Raw genomic sequence first — 16,045 nt, forward strand, 5'->3', positions numbered from 1 at the left:
ATATATATATATATATATAAAGTATATAGTGTAACCTTTAAAAACAACAAAGCCAGCTAGAATACTTCAAAGTTTCTGATTAAAAACTTTAATACATTTCAACACACACCAGTATTGTATATCAGAACAACCTGTACTGTATCTCCAGAAAGTTCTAAAATATGTTGATGTGTTGATTCCAGTTTAATTATAATAAATTATGATCATAACCAATCATGATTAATCGTGATTAGTTGTGACTAACCCACAGCTACCCTTCGATTAATGGGTCATGATTAATCGTGATTAGTTGTGACTCACCCACAGCTACCCTGCGATTAATCAAATTAAAATGTTAATTGATTGACGGACCTAGTAAATAAACTCTCGTGTGAAGGATTTTGCGCACATTCAATAAGAACAAAAGTTAAAAAACCGACCGATGGTGGAAGACTGTTTAAGGAAACCTCGGGCCATTTGACACGTTGTAAGGGATTTAACCAAGCCAGCATGGTGAACGTTGGCTGCCATTGTCTGCACATATTCAGGTCGTTTCACTGTCTCAGACAATAAAGTCATTGTTGAAAAGATCTCGCCCGGTCTTGGCATTTAGACAGTTGGCTTCTTTTTGGCCAAATCTGGGCCTGGTTTTTCTGCAAATAACTTGTTCAAATTTATTAAGGAAGGAAGCACTGAATCAAACATTCCTATAGATCCCAAATGAATGGAATTATTGTTTGAAAACTTCTGTGTCGAAACCTCGTAAAACGGCACAATCACCTGAACGCCTCATCCATTCACGGGCCTCAGGTGAGAGCAGATTAATTCTACGTTGACGTTCCGTAATGAAGACGGATGTCGGCCTTTATTGAAGCTAAGCTTAGAGTGACCTGTTTTCTCTTTACAGCCCAGTGAGTGATGGAGGAGTGGAGATGATTTACAGGTCGGATTAACCACTGTTTTAATTGGCCTCCTCTCCTCTCCTCTCTCTGCATCTCCTTCTGTGTTTTTCCAGATGGACCCAGTACAGAAAGCTGTCCTCCATCACACCCTCGGCCTCCCTCCCACTGCCAAGAGGAAGCACGTCTCCTGCAGCGTCTGCCAGCTGAGGTTCAACTCACAGGTGAGCAAAGTTATTCTGAGGAGAAGGAGGAAAAAGTTGAGGAGGAACTCAGAGAATGAAAGTAAACAAAAGTTTGTCGGTCTCTATTGGAGTGATGGCCAGAGCCCTGCAGACGCAGTTCAACAGTTTCTTTTATCCAAAATTGGCCCAAAACCCTTGGGTGGGTGTGGGGAGGCAGTTCTTCTTCTAAACTCTGCTGCCTTCTGGTATACAGTTTCTTCTTTTCTGAGTTTCTTGTTTCTTATGGGGGAAAATAACTTGATTTGAATCAAGTTCTAAACCAATCATTACCCAAATCAATGTCCATAGAAATTAGGATTTTACTTCACTGCACTCTCACACTGTATCGCTGATCTACTTCTGGCTCCATCAGTTCACCAATCAGTTCAAGTGTGTTATTAGAGTTCTGTTTTCAGAATCATTCGTTTTCACTGAATCACGTACAATACACTGACCAAACCAGGCTCCTACGCATCTGTTGATGAGTTAAAAGTTATTTTTTCATCAAATTTTGTATCCCTTCAAAAATACTGTTATAATTAATTCGTGATTGATGTATTGGTTTTTGGAACCAATACATCAAGGGTCGTGGGTTCAAGCCCCGGGAAAAAAAAACTAACAACAGAATGGTGCCTCTAAATCAAGCAAAAACAGCTAAATGTGGCAAGAAGAGAAACAAAGATTAGCAAAGGTAGAAAAAAAAAATTAAAATTGATCAGTCAAGTACATCTTACTAACTATAATTAGTCAGAGGGTCAGAATTTTCTGGCCTGACACTGACCTATTAATAGTTCCAAATGATCTAAAGTAAATTGTTGAAATTTCTACCAAAACTAGATTTACAGGAAGAAAACTAAAACATGGAAATATGGAAACTGAAAGTTCTCTTTAAACAACTCTGCAACACGGCCGTTTGTTACCCCCGTGCAGCACAAGGGTAAAAAAAAAAAAGTTCCCGTTGCAGAGTTAATTTCCTCCTCTGCTCTGCAACAACGTTATTTTGTTTTATCGCATATTATTGCCGAATAAAAATCATGTGATTAAAGAGTCTGTGTATGCAAATGAACACGGGGAGCGTATTGTGATAATGAAATCACGTGGTGTAAAGAATATTGATATGTCTGAGGAGAACCATTAAAAATCTTCCCTTCATTAGCACCAGTCTGTGGTGTGTTTAATTTGATTTCTGCCGGAGTCACAGGAGGGAAGGCGCTGAAACGCAGCGTTTCATGTTCCCTCTTCCAGACGTTCTCTGGGAATCAAACGGACGCCTGATAGAAATCATACGACGCAGGCTGCAAAGTTAAAGTCTGTGTGAAAATGTGATTCTTCAGATAAGGAAAAACCCGCCGGGGGGGTTTTATCTGCAGCGTGTCTGAAGAACATCTGAGTGATATAATACGTTTAATTCACTTCATAAACAGCACTTGAAGGAGATTTTAATTGTAATCAAACGAGGATTTAAATGATCCTTTAGAGCTCCGTTAGTCAAGTCTAATCCTTGAGAGGGTTTTGTGTGTGTGTGCGAACCTTGATATGGTATGAATTCTGATGTTGTTGTTTTTAATTTACTGCTGCACAACTGCAGCCCTGGAATAATAGGAAACCATGCGAGGTCAAAGAAGAGAGGGGTGTAGTCCCGCTGTGCAGCCTGTTTGTCATTCCCCTGGTATATTTATATGTATTAGAAACACATCAAACGTTCTATTAAACTACATATATTTGAACTTCAGAATCACACACTGAAATAGTTAAACATTCATAAATCAGAATGAGTGGATTTTGGTGGCACTTTACCTTAGAGGCAATGTCTCAAATGTCTTGGATTTGAATCCAGATACGGCAGTCGTGACATGTAGTATGATACCTTGGCTAGCAGTTAGCGTGCCTCCCTCGGAAGCAGAGATTCCTGGGTTTGATTTCCAGAGGAACCACATGCTTGATTGCTAATCATTACCTTATAAGTCTCTTTGGATGAAAGCGTCTGCTAAATGTATAAATGTAAACGTAAGGTCCGTGGGCCAAATGCAGCCCGTCATGTCATCTTGTATGGCCCGCTTGAGCTTAAAAAGCATTTAATAAAGTCCATTCCCTGATGAAGTGACAAGCAGTATATTAAACACATTATATTTCAACATTTGTATGCTTTTAATACATCAAATACAAATGTAGTCAAAACATGAGATGCTAACAGCTAACCCAGAGTTGGTTTGAGGAGAAGACTAAAATACATTAATGGCACAGCAAAAAAATAAATAAAAATAAGGTGCTCTGCTAACAGTGGTTCCAAAGTGAAGCGGTTAGCATGCCTGCCTCGGAAGTAGAGAGCAGTAGTCCCGGGCTCGATTCCCAGAGGACCCCTGTACTTAGCGCCTGGAAGGGGCCGGCTGTTGCAGCAGATCTGCTGCTAACACAAGGATTCCCTAAGAGTGGGATCAATGAAGCTCAAATTATTAATTTATTATTAGCTATCAGGATATTACAATAGGAATTCAGAAACTGCTGCTGCTCTCTCTCTGCAAACTAGAGGTGAAAACAGACAAGCTGTTGCTGGGCTGGTGACCTCTGCCCTGAGGAGCCATCTGCTTTTTTTTTTTTTAATTTTTTTAAACACATCTCCTCTACCAAGTCTGTGGATTGTACTCTTCTCAGATCGCGGTCCAGTCAAGTCCAGTCCTGCAGACATGAACACTTCATTATCACCGTCTGTGATGTGGAATCAAACAACCTCTGCTCATCCTCCACCTCTTTGTGAGTTTGGGCTGGATAAACAGAGCGTGACAAAGGCGTGAAGAGGCTTTTGGATGTTCTCTCCTTCACCACATCGTCCACGCAGATTTTTTTTAATCTATTTGTTTCCAGAGTCAAACATGAGCAGGAAGTGTGCACTTTTTATTCATCACTGTAACCCAGTTCCACTTTTAGTGTTCCAGCAGCAGACATGACTCACAGAGCTGATTTTTATTCTGCAAACCTTGACACGGTGTTAATTTAGAACTGCAGCAGCAGCAGCAGACACCGTCAACATACTGAGCAGAGAGAGACTCCACACATCATGAAGTGGATCACACTCTCGGAGGGGGCGGGGGTATCTAAAGAAATTGTGCATTCTTAGCCTGGTGTCCCAGAAAGAAACATGTTCTCCACACACTAGCATACTGTGGGAAACATTTGAACTCTTAATATTTTCCTTTGTGTACCGTGTATTACGTCTTATTAAATAGTGCATAAATCACTACACCTCATCCATCAGGGCAAATACAGCATTTGGTTAGCTAACAACATACTACGTCTCTCCATAACAATAGTTGGATAATGATTATAGTGATGATGACGATGAAGTCAATGATGATGACGACAGGTATTATGACAGTGATAATGGAGAGTATGACAATGATGATGATGTTATAGCCAGGTTCCTGTCCGTGTCTCCCTGTTGAATACCAAAAATGGTGCTGCTCTGTGGGAGAACAGCTTGTAAACACACTCCATATCCTGAGGACTGAGAGGAAAAACAAAAACAAAAAAAGATTCTAATGGTTCACAGATGTTTGGACTTTAAAACAGGCAGGCACGGAGTGTGTGTTTGTGTGTGTGAGTGTGTGTGAGTCAGGATCGTAGAGTGGACTCAGGTCTGTGATCTCTTGATGGAGTCATTACGCTGTCTGATGTGTGTCTTTATTACCTGTTTACAGATGACGCACACAGGGTGGCATTCGATACAGATGCTGATACTTTGACAACAGTGGTGTTGATTGCTTTTGGTATTGTAGGCGAGGATTTCCCCCACCCCAAAAAAACAAAGGGCATTTCATAAAAAACTCATCCTCTCGGTCATCTGAAAGGTTCCCAGACAGAACATGAAGCTGGTGTTGTTAGCCACGACGCTGCCTCTTCTCTGGTTCTCTGTTCAGTCACAGCGGCTGGTGTAGGAACAGGGAACCATGCATTGACACTAGAATTAGTCTGACTGTGGTGTTTAAGTCTCTGCATGTTAAGCCTTTCTGATCAATGAATCAAACACACACATATACACACACACACACACTTCAGTTTTATTCATATTTATGTATCATATATTTTTATATGGATGTGTGTGTTTTTGTTTCATGTTTTCCCATACACAATATGTCCATGATTAAGTTTCACAGTGGAAGTTCCAAAATCTGTGTACGACTTGAACGCACCACTGGATGTAGCACACAAACATGTCACAGAAGGAACAGTACTACAGTTTAACTAGCAGTTTGTTGTCTTATGTAGGGACAGTGGGGCGGGAGGGGTCTGTGAATCTGAGGGGGTCGTGTCATTTGCTCCCATGGTAAAAAGAGAATGGTTATTATGTCGGGGTTTAATCCCTTTTTAAAGTTTTACTTCTTTTTTAGAGACAGGAATTTGGCAGATTGAGTTGGTTCGTCAAATATTGTGTAAGAAAAGAATAAAGATGGGAACTGGGGCAGGACAACAACACAAGGACGTTTAACAGAAGTAGAAAAAGCTACAGTCTGAGAGGAGGGAGTAATGTCTGTGAGGAAACCAGGAGAAGGAGTGTGAGGGGGTGGGAGGGGCAGCAGAGCTGATGAGACCCAGGTGTGGTGGATCAGCAGCCAGGTGAAGCAGATTAGGAGGCATTAGGAGTCACGGTGGAGCAGTGACATCTGTGTGGGAACAAATGTGTAACTTTAAAGGTAAGGCCAGGTTTTTCAGAGTCAATCTGAGACATAGGAACCAGCCGACTCAACCAAAGAGCCCTGAAATACCCCAACACCTACGCTATTTGGTGGCTCAAACTGGCATAAGTAAGTTAATTTCTCTGATTGTTGTTTGTTCATAAAAGACATGTTTTCTTTCATTTTGTGTTACCCACCAGGCCTGAGGTACAGAGAAGAGAACGGAAATATCAACTTTTTTTCTTAATGTTCCGGCTTTGTTTTAGACCAGGGGTCACCAACCTGTTTGAAACTGAGGGCTACTTCAAGGGTACTTTCAAAGCGATACAGACTTCCCGAACAGTCTAACAACTAGTTCTGGTATATACAATAGTAGACACTCTTGTTACCATTGTCATTTCACCCATTTTGACCCTCTTGTTGACTAGTTTGATTTTTAGGGGGCTACCAGACACTCTTGTTGACTAGTTTGATTTTTCAGACATACTTTAGGTAGTCCACGGCGGATATCTGGTGCCCCCAACTGTTCAACGTAATAACCTGTATTTAATGTTGTAATTATAATAATAATACATATTAGTTAATATTCAACATTGAATTGAAAATTTGTTTATATTTTCTTTTAATTTTTGAATCAGTCACTGTTCATTTACATTTATGCTCTATGCTGATGCTGATGATACTGGTCTAGCATCTGGTTCTGTTGCTGCTGATGACATGCACGAAAAAGTATGATCCTCTACAACCTTAAGGTTTTCCTAAAGATTGACTGGAAATTTCATTTCTTGACAACCCCCGACTTCCCTCTGCCCACCCCCAACCACCACGATTCTTTCACAGTTTTAATCTAAGCCATGTCATTTCTCAGCGCCGTCACTCTAATGAAAGATGAGTTATTACTGCAATCACCTGGATCTCCTGCCAGAAATAAGTGATATCTTTAGTTCCTACGGTGTGATGAATGGGGGCCAGAAAGGATCAGGGTTTTTTTTTTTTCTGCCAGAAAAAACATGACGCCTGAACACAGAACTGTTTGATTCCTGAAGATGGAGGCCATTCCAGAACGCTGGTGACTCTGCAGCTGTTGCCAACGGTGAATGTTTGGAACCTTACGTATATTATTTCCCTCTTGTATTCATAACATTTGTTGGCCCGTTTCACAAAGTTGTCAAGGCCTACATCTTGTACAACCAATAAATGAGATTAACTACAGTGATAAAAAAACCATCAAGAGTTTCAAGATAAAATCAGAGAGGGATTTTTTTTTCCCTCACGGTGATACGATGCACGTTCATCTTGAAAGCCAGAACAAAGTGAATGTTTTCCCTGTTATAACACGTAAATTATATACATCTGGCCTGAAGTACATCTGGCCACTTATCGTGTATTAAAGAACCTACATTCTGTTTTTATAATAATCATTTTTCATGGCTTGGGAAAATGTGCCAAAAATGTGTTTAAAAGTCATTTTGGATCTTTATCAAGTCATTTTACATGTTTTTTAGCTGACCCTGAACATCTCCTATGCTTCCCTTTAGAAACTTAAAGCTAATTCTGCACTACAGTTAAACTAGCAGTTACAAAACTAATGACTTGGGTGATTACTTCTCAGCTTTGTTGTTTTAGCTTGTTTTAGAGTTAGTTATATATCGGTTTATATGTTGTCCGCGACTAACCTTTACCATGTTGCTTAATTATCTCACAATAGAGTTATCATTTACCGTTCTTTACATCATCAAATCTGAGTCCTGGGGGAAAACAGTTTGAACACTCATGATTTCTTCTTAGTCACACATACTAACAAATGTTTTATGCTCGAGGCACTCCAATTCATTTCGGGAGCCTCTTGCATCCCCTTCTGAAACCTCACTCTTGCCACAGGCGGTGTTTGGGGAGGGGCGAGGGGGGGTGCTGAGCTGAACAAGGACAACTCAATGTCTTTGCATTTGTGCCGCGTCTGTGTGTCGGCACGAGTCTGTCACGAAGGTGGAATCTAACAACGTGCCCAGACTTCCGATTCGACACCGTCGGACCAAACAAACATTTTACCTGTCACACAGGCAGATGTGCTGTTAGTGAAATTAGACTCATAATTAAACATTTCATTTCAACTCATTAAATCATTTGAAAAGAGCCCAGACAAGTGGCACCACCGAGGCAAATAAATGGTTTTGGTGGCGCTGGCAAAACCATCATGACCTTTGGCTAAGTGATTTCTGACAGCTTATTGTAGTCAGGCAGTAAATTATCCTGAAGTAATTTTTTGAAACAAAAGTGGCAGTATTTAGAAGCAAATTTAATGAGGTAGATTAAGGACATCTAATAACATTTGTACATTAGGAATATCTGGTATCTGATGATCAAAATGCAACGTAGGTCTTCAAGGTCTAAATCAGGAGTCACCTACATGATGCCCTGATGGACTGCCTAAAGTGCCCCTGGGGTACCTTAAAAAAAAAATCAACCTAGTCAACAAGAGGGTCAACAGTTGTACTATTACTGTGCTTTTTGAATCAGTTCCACTGGCAACGACAATGGTAGGAAGAGTGTCTACTATTGAATGTGCCATAAATTATGATTATTACATTGTTCAAGAATTCTGTGTCAGTAGCTGTTCGTATTCGTACGTGTCCTTGAAGTAGCTCTCAGTTTCAAAAAGGTTGGTGAACCCCTGGTCTAAATGCTACATGCTAAAGTGACATCGTCCTAAAAATGAAAAGTGTTCAGCTCCTTGTTTAAATTCCTTCTTTTACATCTCGCAGCTCATAAGAAGTAATTTGCAATAGGCTTGACAATATGACGTGACGCCCAATGGGATACCGATACTGCAATCTATAGTATCTGGCTAGCAATCCAGTCCTCTCATTTTGTCACTGAAGTTATTTCACTTTCATCCCCCTTTTACATTTGTTTTCATTGAACATACATCAACTCCGTGGTGGGAGGTTTATCTGAGTCAAACTACAGCAGACGCAGGAAAAATACTCTGCCACCATGTATTGCAAAAGCTAAAATGAGAGATGTTCTTGGACCTGGCGACCCGTTCCATTGCCGATGCATGTGTTGCTTTACTTTACATATTTGGTTTCATTTGTGCAGCTGCTTTCCCCAGTGTTTAATTGCTCCCCCTCTTTGCTCTCCTCTCAGAGCCAGGCCCTGGCCCACTACAAGGGAACCAAACACGCCAAGAAACTCAAATCCCGAGACACTCCGAAGAGTAAGCTCAAAGGCTCGTCGGTCGCCAAGGAAACCACCAATCAGGACATTATCAAGAGTGTCTACAGCTCGGGGGTCCCCAACAGCGTCGACAGCAAAGGTTTGTTGATTTCTGACTTGTTGCACATTTTTGGACACGCGGTCTCTGCGGTCAGCTTCACATATCTGCTGCTGCTGCTTTCCAGTTAAGAAAGAATGAATGTTGACCTGAAGAATCTGCTACCGCAGCATTTTTCATCTTCTGCGCACAACATGAAGTAGCTGAAGGAGTTGGATGGTCTCAGAGTTGATTATATCATTTCTGCCTCTCACCTGCCAAAGGCTGGCTGCTGACTCGGTAATTTGTGTATTGAATTTTTCGAGACAGCAGATCCTTACAGGAGTCACTAGAGAGACAGGTATGAAGGATGAGCTCAGCAGGATGGAGGAGGTTTGTCAGGTCTTGAACCAGGCGCCAGGAACTCCTCTATATAAAGCAGCCCAGAATAATTTGATGACTATGCAGATTGACTTCTATGGGCTAAGTTCATCTTTTGGCGTTTCATCTCAGCAGGGGAGCGCAAGTAATTTACACATGTGCTTGGATGGTTGTCATTCCATTCATATGCGTGCGCTTGTGCCTATTGCAGTTTAATATTCCATGCATGGAGACTAAGATTAAGACAAAAATCTAAAGCTCTAAATAACCTTCTTTTTTTACCCCCAAGAATTCATTATTCTGGTGGGGTTATAGCAGGGGTGTCAAACTCATGGGTTCAGGAGCCACTTATAGCCTGATTAGATGTCAAGTGGTTCAGAGAAGTACAATTAGAACATAATTGTACTTGTAAGTAACAATAAGTTTTTCCCCTTTGCTTTCATGCACAAACGTTTTTTTAGATAATAGTCATGTTTAATGAAATAAATATCATGGACATGAAGTGTTTGTGCTTGGTTTGGAGTGTCATGGAACCTCTGCAATATTTCAAACACGTAGTCATGAAAAGGCTTGTACTTGATTTACTTGCCGTCGTTGAAGGATCATTCAATTTTCTAAATCAAACCTCTTTTAGACTTTATTCTGTTAGTATCGGTGTCTGAATGACCTGTTGTTTTGTTAGTTAAGTAAATTAGTAAAATTGAAGTACATTTTTTCAGTGTCTCACTGCGGCCCAGTAACAAATTACTTATGGACTGGCGCCGGTCCGCGCACCGGTGGTTGGGTTCCCTTGACTTATATATACTGTAACACTGCCCTCAAGGTCATCACAAATATTTTAAAATATAAAATGAGTTTCAGTATTGATACTCAGTATCAAGTATACAAAGAAAAATCCTCTAAATCTGTGCCACAATGCCGTTTAATCTGCAGCTCCTGGTGAAGGAACCGGTGGAACTGTCTGTAGTACCTGGTCTTGTTCTAGTGAGGAACATAGCTAGTGTTTCTTTAATCAGATTGCCTCATCCACATACTGTAGTCTCAGTGCCGGTGATGTTACAACCTTAAAAGTAAAACTCCCAAAAAACTAGAGCGACTACAACGTTGATCCAAACTCTACAACACTCAACTCACATTTACATCTACACTGAAAAGTCAGCTGGTAAAATGGGCTTTTAATGAGCGCTCAGCTGTGTGCGACGCTTCAATACCACAGCGTGGCTCATTATTTTATATCCACGTAAAGTTCCTCTGAGTTCTTTTAAAAGGGCCGTATAAATAGTGTGCGTAAATATTTTTATTGAAAACACACGGCTCTGGTAAATGGCCAGGTGGGCTGGAAACAGAGCTCCGAGCTTGAGGGAGAAGTTTGATTCTGAGCTCAATATCACGAATTCCCCCTTTTTCCCTTTCAAGAGAGCCTGTCCAAATGTGAGCTATTATCCCAGTTTGTGTGATTGATTGTGTAGCGAAAACAGAGACACGCAACAGGCACGGAGCTCTTGAAAAGAGATCAGGGAGGCGGTCTGATGACGCCAGGGCGAGCCAACCATGCCAGACAATTTCGCTGCGTTTGTCCAGGATTTTAGACGTAGATTGGAATAAACTTGGGACGAGGCAGTTGGTTTAAATGTTTCTGTGTGGCACAGCAAGCTGTAGGAGCCCGGGGCAAGATATTTGACAGAATAGTTGCTTTTTGAATGTAATGAGCTCGATATCAAAGATTCACATGCTGTGATCTTATCACGAGCGCAGTTACATTTTTCGTGGCATAAATGCTTCTTTATTTATCCTGAAAACATAAACACTTCAGGGACATGATTCAGACTTTTACTAAAACAATTTCTTCTCTAACCCTACGCGATAAACCTTTATCTAGAATAGAGAACTCCAACAACAACGGCTTATTCTTGTTCCTAAACCAAAAGTTCTCACCTGTGGTTGTTGTTACAAAGGTTTGGTTTCCATCATGAGCCAGAGATATCTAAAACGCTTCCTCTACTGTTAGCGTTAGCCCAACTATCTCCACGATCTCTCCCCATGAATCTCCTCCTCTTTCCTTGTCTGGCAGCTCCATCTTAAACATCCTTAATTCAGTTTAACCTTTAGCCTCCTGTCTGACCTCGTCTTCCAGCCTGTCCATCAGCGGAGCAAACAAAAAAAGAACTCAGAGCAGATCACTGATTAGGCCCTGCCCTACATTGAACCCATCTGTCACTCCAACTGCACACCTACCTACTGTCGGTACCCAGGGAAGTGGCCGCACTTTTCATTACCTTCATTGTGTGGCTGATCAACTTCATACATCAGTGTGTAACTCCAAAAAATCTGGTCACGGACCTGATGTAATCCTAACATTTTCTCTGTATTTTTTGTGTGACTTCTGTCATTTTCTGGGGGTTATCAACCCTTCGACGAACATTCAACTCTAAACTCTCCGTTACACTCCCCATCACTATTTGCCACTGGTTCATTTTTCCGCCTCGGCCGAACTGTAATGCACCTTACAACCTGTTTTTTAAAAAATGATCTCAATTCTATTTCTCTCACCATCAACACCATTCTGAAATAGACTGAAACCAGCTCTCCTGGTCTTGCCTTCCATCTGGTCACCTGAACACACAAGATCTCAACCATTCTTTCCTGACCCGTGATTGGCTTGTCATTCAAACCTCTCCAACTCTAACCTCTACTCTGCTGCCTTATAAGCCTTCTCCTCCTAGATCATCAGTGTCCAACTCAAGGCCCGTGGGCGAAATGCTGCCGCGGGAGCTTAAAAGGTGTTTGATTGCCTTATTACCTTGTCAAACTCAAGGCCCGGGGGCCAAATGCGGCCCGCCAAGTCATTTTGTATGACCCGCGGGAGCTTAAAAAGCATTTAATAAAGTCCATGCAGCAGTTTCTCAACCTGATCTATTAAAAGTTTTTTCAATTACACAGTAATGAACTATATTTATACTAAATCCTTGGGTCAAAGGATAAACAGCTTCCTCCTCCTAAAGTTTTGTTCTTTTCCATCTGTTGTTTGTTTCTCTCCATTTCCATATCAGGTAGGTTTTATTTTTTGAAGACACTGATTAAAACATCAAAGCTTCAGCTACAAAACAGTTGTCAAAAGTGTAAACAGAAACCCACCGCAGCTTCTGCTACCAGACAGGAACCAGGTGAAGATGGTCTCCAAATATTTAATCTGCTGCTCCTGCTGAGGATCCCGTCTCTGGCAGCTGAAGGAGAACCTGTCTCCTTGGCGGTCAGTTATTATGTCATGAAATTGGCCCAATGAAAATCTTCCCCCTTTAACTGTAACAATATAGGGTTTTAAAGGGATTGGAAACACATTGAGTTTTCAACACTCTGGAAATTGAGGATTTTTCTCTTTTTTTTGGGATCTTCTTCCAATGTTCCACAAGTATTTAAATCGGAAGCACATTTCGAGAGCTCGGTGTGGACTGTGACCCATTTTACGCTCTTACCTGGAGTACGCTCACACGTTTTTTGAAAGTTTAAAGGTGGCCTGAGGTGAAAACGCTGCAGTTTTAACGACTGAGAACTGAACCAGGTGTTGACACCGTGTCTTACAGGGAAGGTCACGGCTCAGGGACTCGGGGCTCTTAAACACACTTAGCCATGTCTGAACATTTCACATAGTTTGACGACCTGGTTGGACTGAATTCTCTCCTCACATAATTCGCCTTCCTCCGATTCATAACGACCGTTTGTACAAACTCAGGGTTTTCTGAAGGCCTATGTGAAGTGTTTTCAGAGTGTAATCATTCTTCCTGTTTGTTCTGGGCATGTTTCCAAGTTAAAAAAAAAAGAAGAAATTATAGACTCTGCTCTGTGAAACATATTCCCAAATTATCCTGGAGTTAATATGATGCTTTAGCAGTCTTTACCTTCTTTTTTTTTTTTTCAGGTTGCACTTTCTTTTCAGTATTGGATTTCTTCTGTGAGTTCCCCCCTCCCTGTGGTGCTGTACAAGAGAAAATAACACACACACACAAAACAACAACTGATGAAATCATATTTGCTCTACTGAGCCTGTTGAAACACCATATTAGCTTTAGGCTAATGTTTAATGTATAAGAAGATGGATTATTATTTTGTATTAACTGCAACAAATAGTTTGAGTGCGCAACAAAAAAAAAAACAGACGTGGAGGAAATATTAAACCTCAGCTGTTTGTTTTGAGGATTTTATGTTAAAGCCTCAATACGCGTGCATCAATACTGTGTATTTGTGTGTTCAGCGCCGTATTTCCCTCCTGAAACACTTCACTTTTCACCTCAGCTTTTTTAATGACAGTTTTAAAGAAAATACAACATCAAAAGTGAAATAACTGTAACCATATTAAAAGGTTGCAGTTGTTGCATATTCATATGCACCAGAGAGTCACCGGAGGGAGTTTGCCTCCCATCGGACATGACCTTTTACGTACTCAGTCATCACTCTGGATTTGATGTGAAAAGCTAAAAGTGTCAACTTCTGCCTCGAAGCTAGGAAGAGAAGCTGAACATGGCAGGTTGACAATTTACCGCAGTGAATATACATCACAATAAAATATATATGAAGCTTTCAGACAGTGAAGGTGATGGTAAAAAAAAAAGACTGGCTTGACTAGTCTACGTCTGCTTATGTGTCCCTGAAGACATGTGTTCTTTAGCAAGACAGGAACTGAAGACGTGAGAGGAGTCGGAGTCAGTAATGAAATCGATGTTGTGAATAAGTGAACAATGTGGATAAATATCTACAAACACCAATGAGAAAACCTTATTTTGTAGTTTTACAAGTGGAATTTTTTTTTTCAATACTTGTCTAAGAAAGTTTTAAAACCTTCCAGCCTTATTGGTCACCGTAGTCTGATTCTCTTCTTCATTTTGTCATGAGAGACAGATGTGCCATCAGAGTCCAACACTTTTCTAAAGGCTCGTGTGAATTTCAGTATTTATTACACTTCAATGTCATGAGAGACAGATGTGCCATCAGACGGCGGAGTCCAACACTTTTCTAAAGGCTCATGTGAATTTCAGTATTTATTACATTTCAGGTGTTCAGAGCGTTGACCTCCACCCACTGGTGTTGCGCTGAGATAAACATGATTAATGAGTTCTGCCATTAAACATGTGCTCAGGCCTTTAGAAAAGTGTAAATAGAATGTGGAAAAAAATAAAAATAAAATAATCGACAACAACTCGAATCAGAAGCTAATGTAATAAAACACAAACACAGAGCAAAATCACATTTGGGCACCATCTCACTATCATATCTCCGGTGCACGGAGGCGGCGGTTTGTCACCACCGCCACACTGTAATGAATATTAATGCACTGGAATGTCAGATGAATTAATTGTAGAGGTGGGTAAACGGCGTGTTATCGAGTCTGAGCGAGGTTGAAGTATGTGACGTTAAATCAGAGGCAACAAAACCTAATGTCTGATGAAAAGTAATGAGCACAATTAGGTTTGTTTATTCTGATCAAAATATATTGGATTTGAATTAAATTTCGTTTCATCCACACATACAAAAAACAATTTTTTTTTGCCCCAGATACTGTAGTTTCTCCAGTCCTGTTGGTTAATGGCTGGTTGTAGATGACAGGGGATTATTCTAGTCTAAAATAAAACTTTTTTTTAATCTACATCTACAATGTAGCTGTGAATTTATTCAAACTATATTTAAGCTGTGTCCTTGTTCTCTTTTTTCATTTTAATTTTAGATAGTCACAAATGTACCGTTTGGGGAATACATCTTTGCCCGTCTTCATTTAACTATTGGCAGTTTTTGCCCAATTTAGCGATATTTTGCCTCCTCTTGGCTAACCTTAAATATCTTTATGACTACATTTATGACTAAATGCAGCTATTTACTGTAGACGCCAAAGTATTTGCTTCATTTGGCCATAGCTATTTCGTTCATCTGTTTCTAAATATTTTTAGTTGAAGTTTTTTACGTCTGCACTTTTGATTACTGTATTTTCCGGACTAGAAGTCGCACCAGTCACTGTCAGTGTAAAAATAACGAACATGTAAATTTTCAGTGGTGCAGGAGTAGCAGATACTGGTACACACGCCTAGAGCGCCCTCTATCGGCTGTCCGAGAAATACTGTATCATTGTTTATTTTATTTTTAATTTTTTTTCAGATAATATTGTGACATTGTATTACTGTAGTAGTTTCTTATGTGGACGTTTGGCTGGCATTTATCTTCCAGCTACTTCTTGTGGGTAGGATTATATTTCTTACGCCCATTGTTTAAGAGTAAAACATTTGACACCCTTGATTCAAACTATATAGCTCTCTATTTCTATTTTCTTTTTAAACAAGTTGAAGTGTGTGTTCACCGCTTCAAAATGAAACGTCCTGGCAAAGTCAAATCAGATTGAAATTGGAGTATAGAAGATGAAAGGTGAGGAGGTATCACATTATATTCTTTTCATTAACTCACACGAGGGAAGAGAGAAGAGGAAAGTTGAAACTCGGTACAACTTTTTCTCAGCCCAGGACTCGCACAAGTGAATGTGGTGAAAGAGTCAGCGAGTGTGTAATCACAGGGCAGACTTTATAAACCACACAGACCATCGGTTTGCTCTGTCTTTCTTGCTGAATAGATGTTCCTTATCAGACAGATGAGCAGCTGGAC

General features: G+C 40.5%; 1 protein-coding gene across 1 annotated transcript in view; it reads left to right on the forward strand.

The window, feature by feature from the left end:
- znf385d (zinc finger protein 385D) overlaps positions 1 to 16,045 on the forward strand; it is a 97,108-nt gene that overhangs the window by 48,388 nt on the left and 32,675 nt on the right. Inside the window, 2 exon segments of the mRNA XM_025061716.1 lie at positions 995 to 1,102; positions 8,920 to 9,088. Coding sequence (XP_024917484.1) covers positions 995 to 1,102; positions 8,920 to 9,088 — 277 coding nt within the window.

The sequence above is a fragment of the Cynoglossus semilaevis genome, chromosome 13 (genome assembly GCF_000523025.1).
Source record: "Cynoglossus semilaevis isolate Cse_v1.0 chromosome 13, Cse_v1.0, whole genome shotgun sequence".
NCBI lineage: Eukaryota > Metazoa > Chordata > Actinopteri > Pleuronectiformes > Cynoglossidae > Cynoglossus > Cynoglossus semilaevis.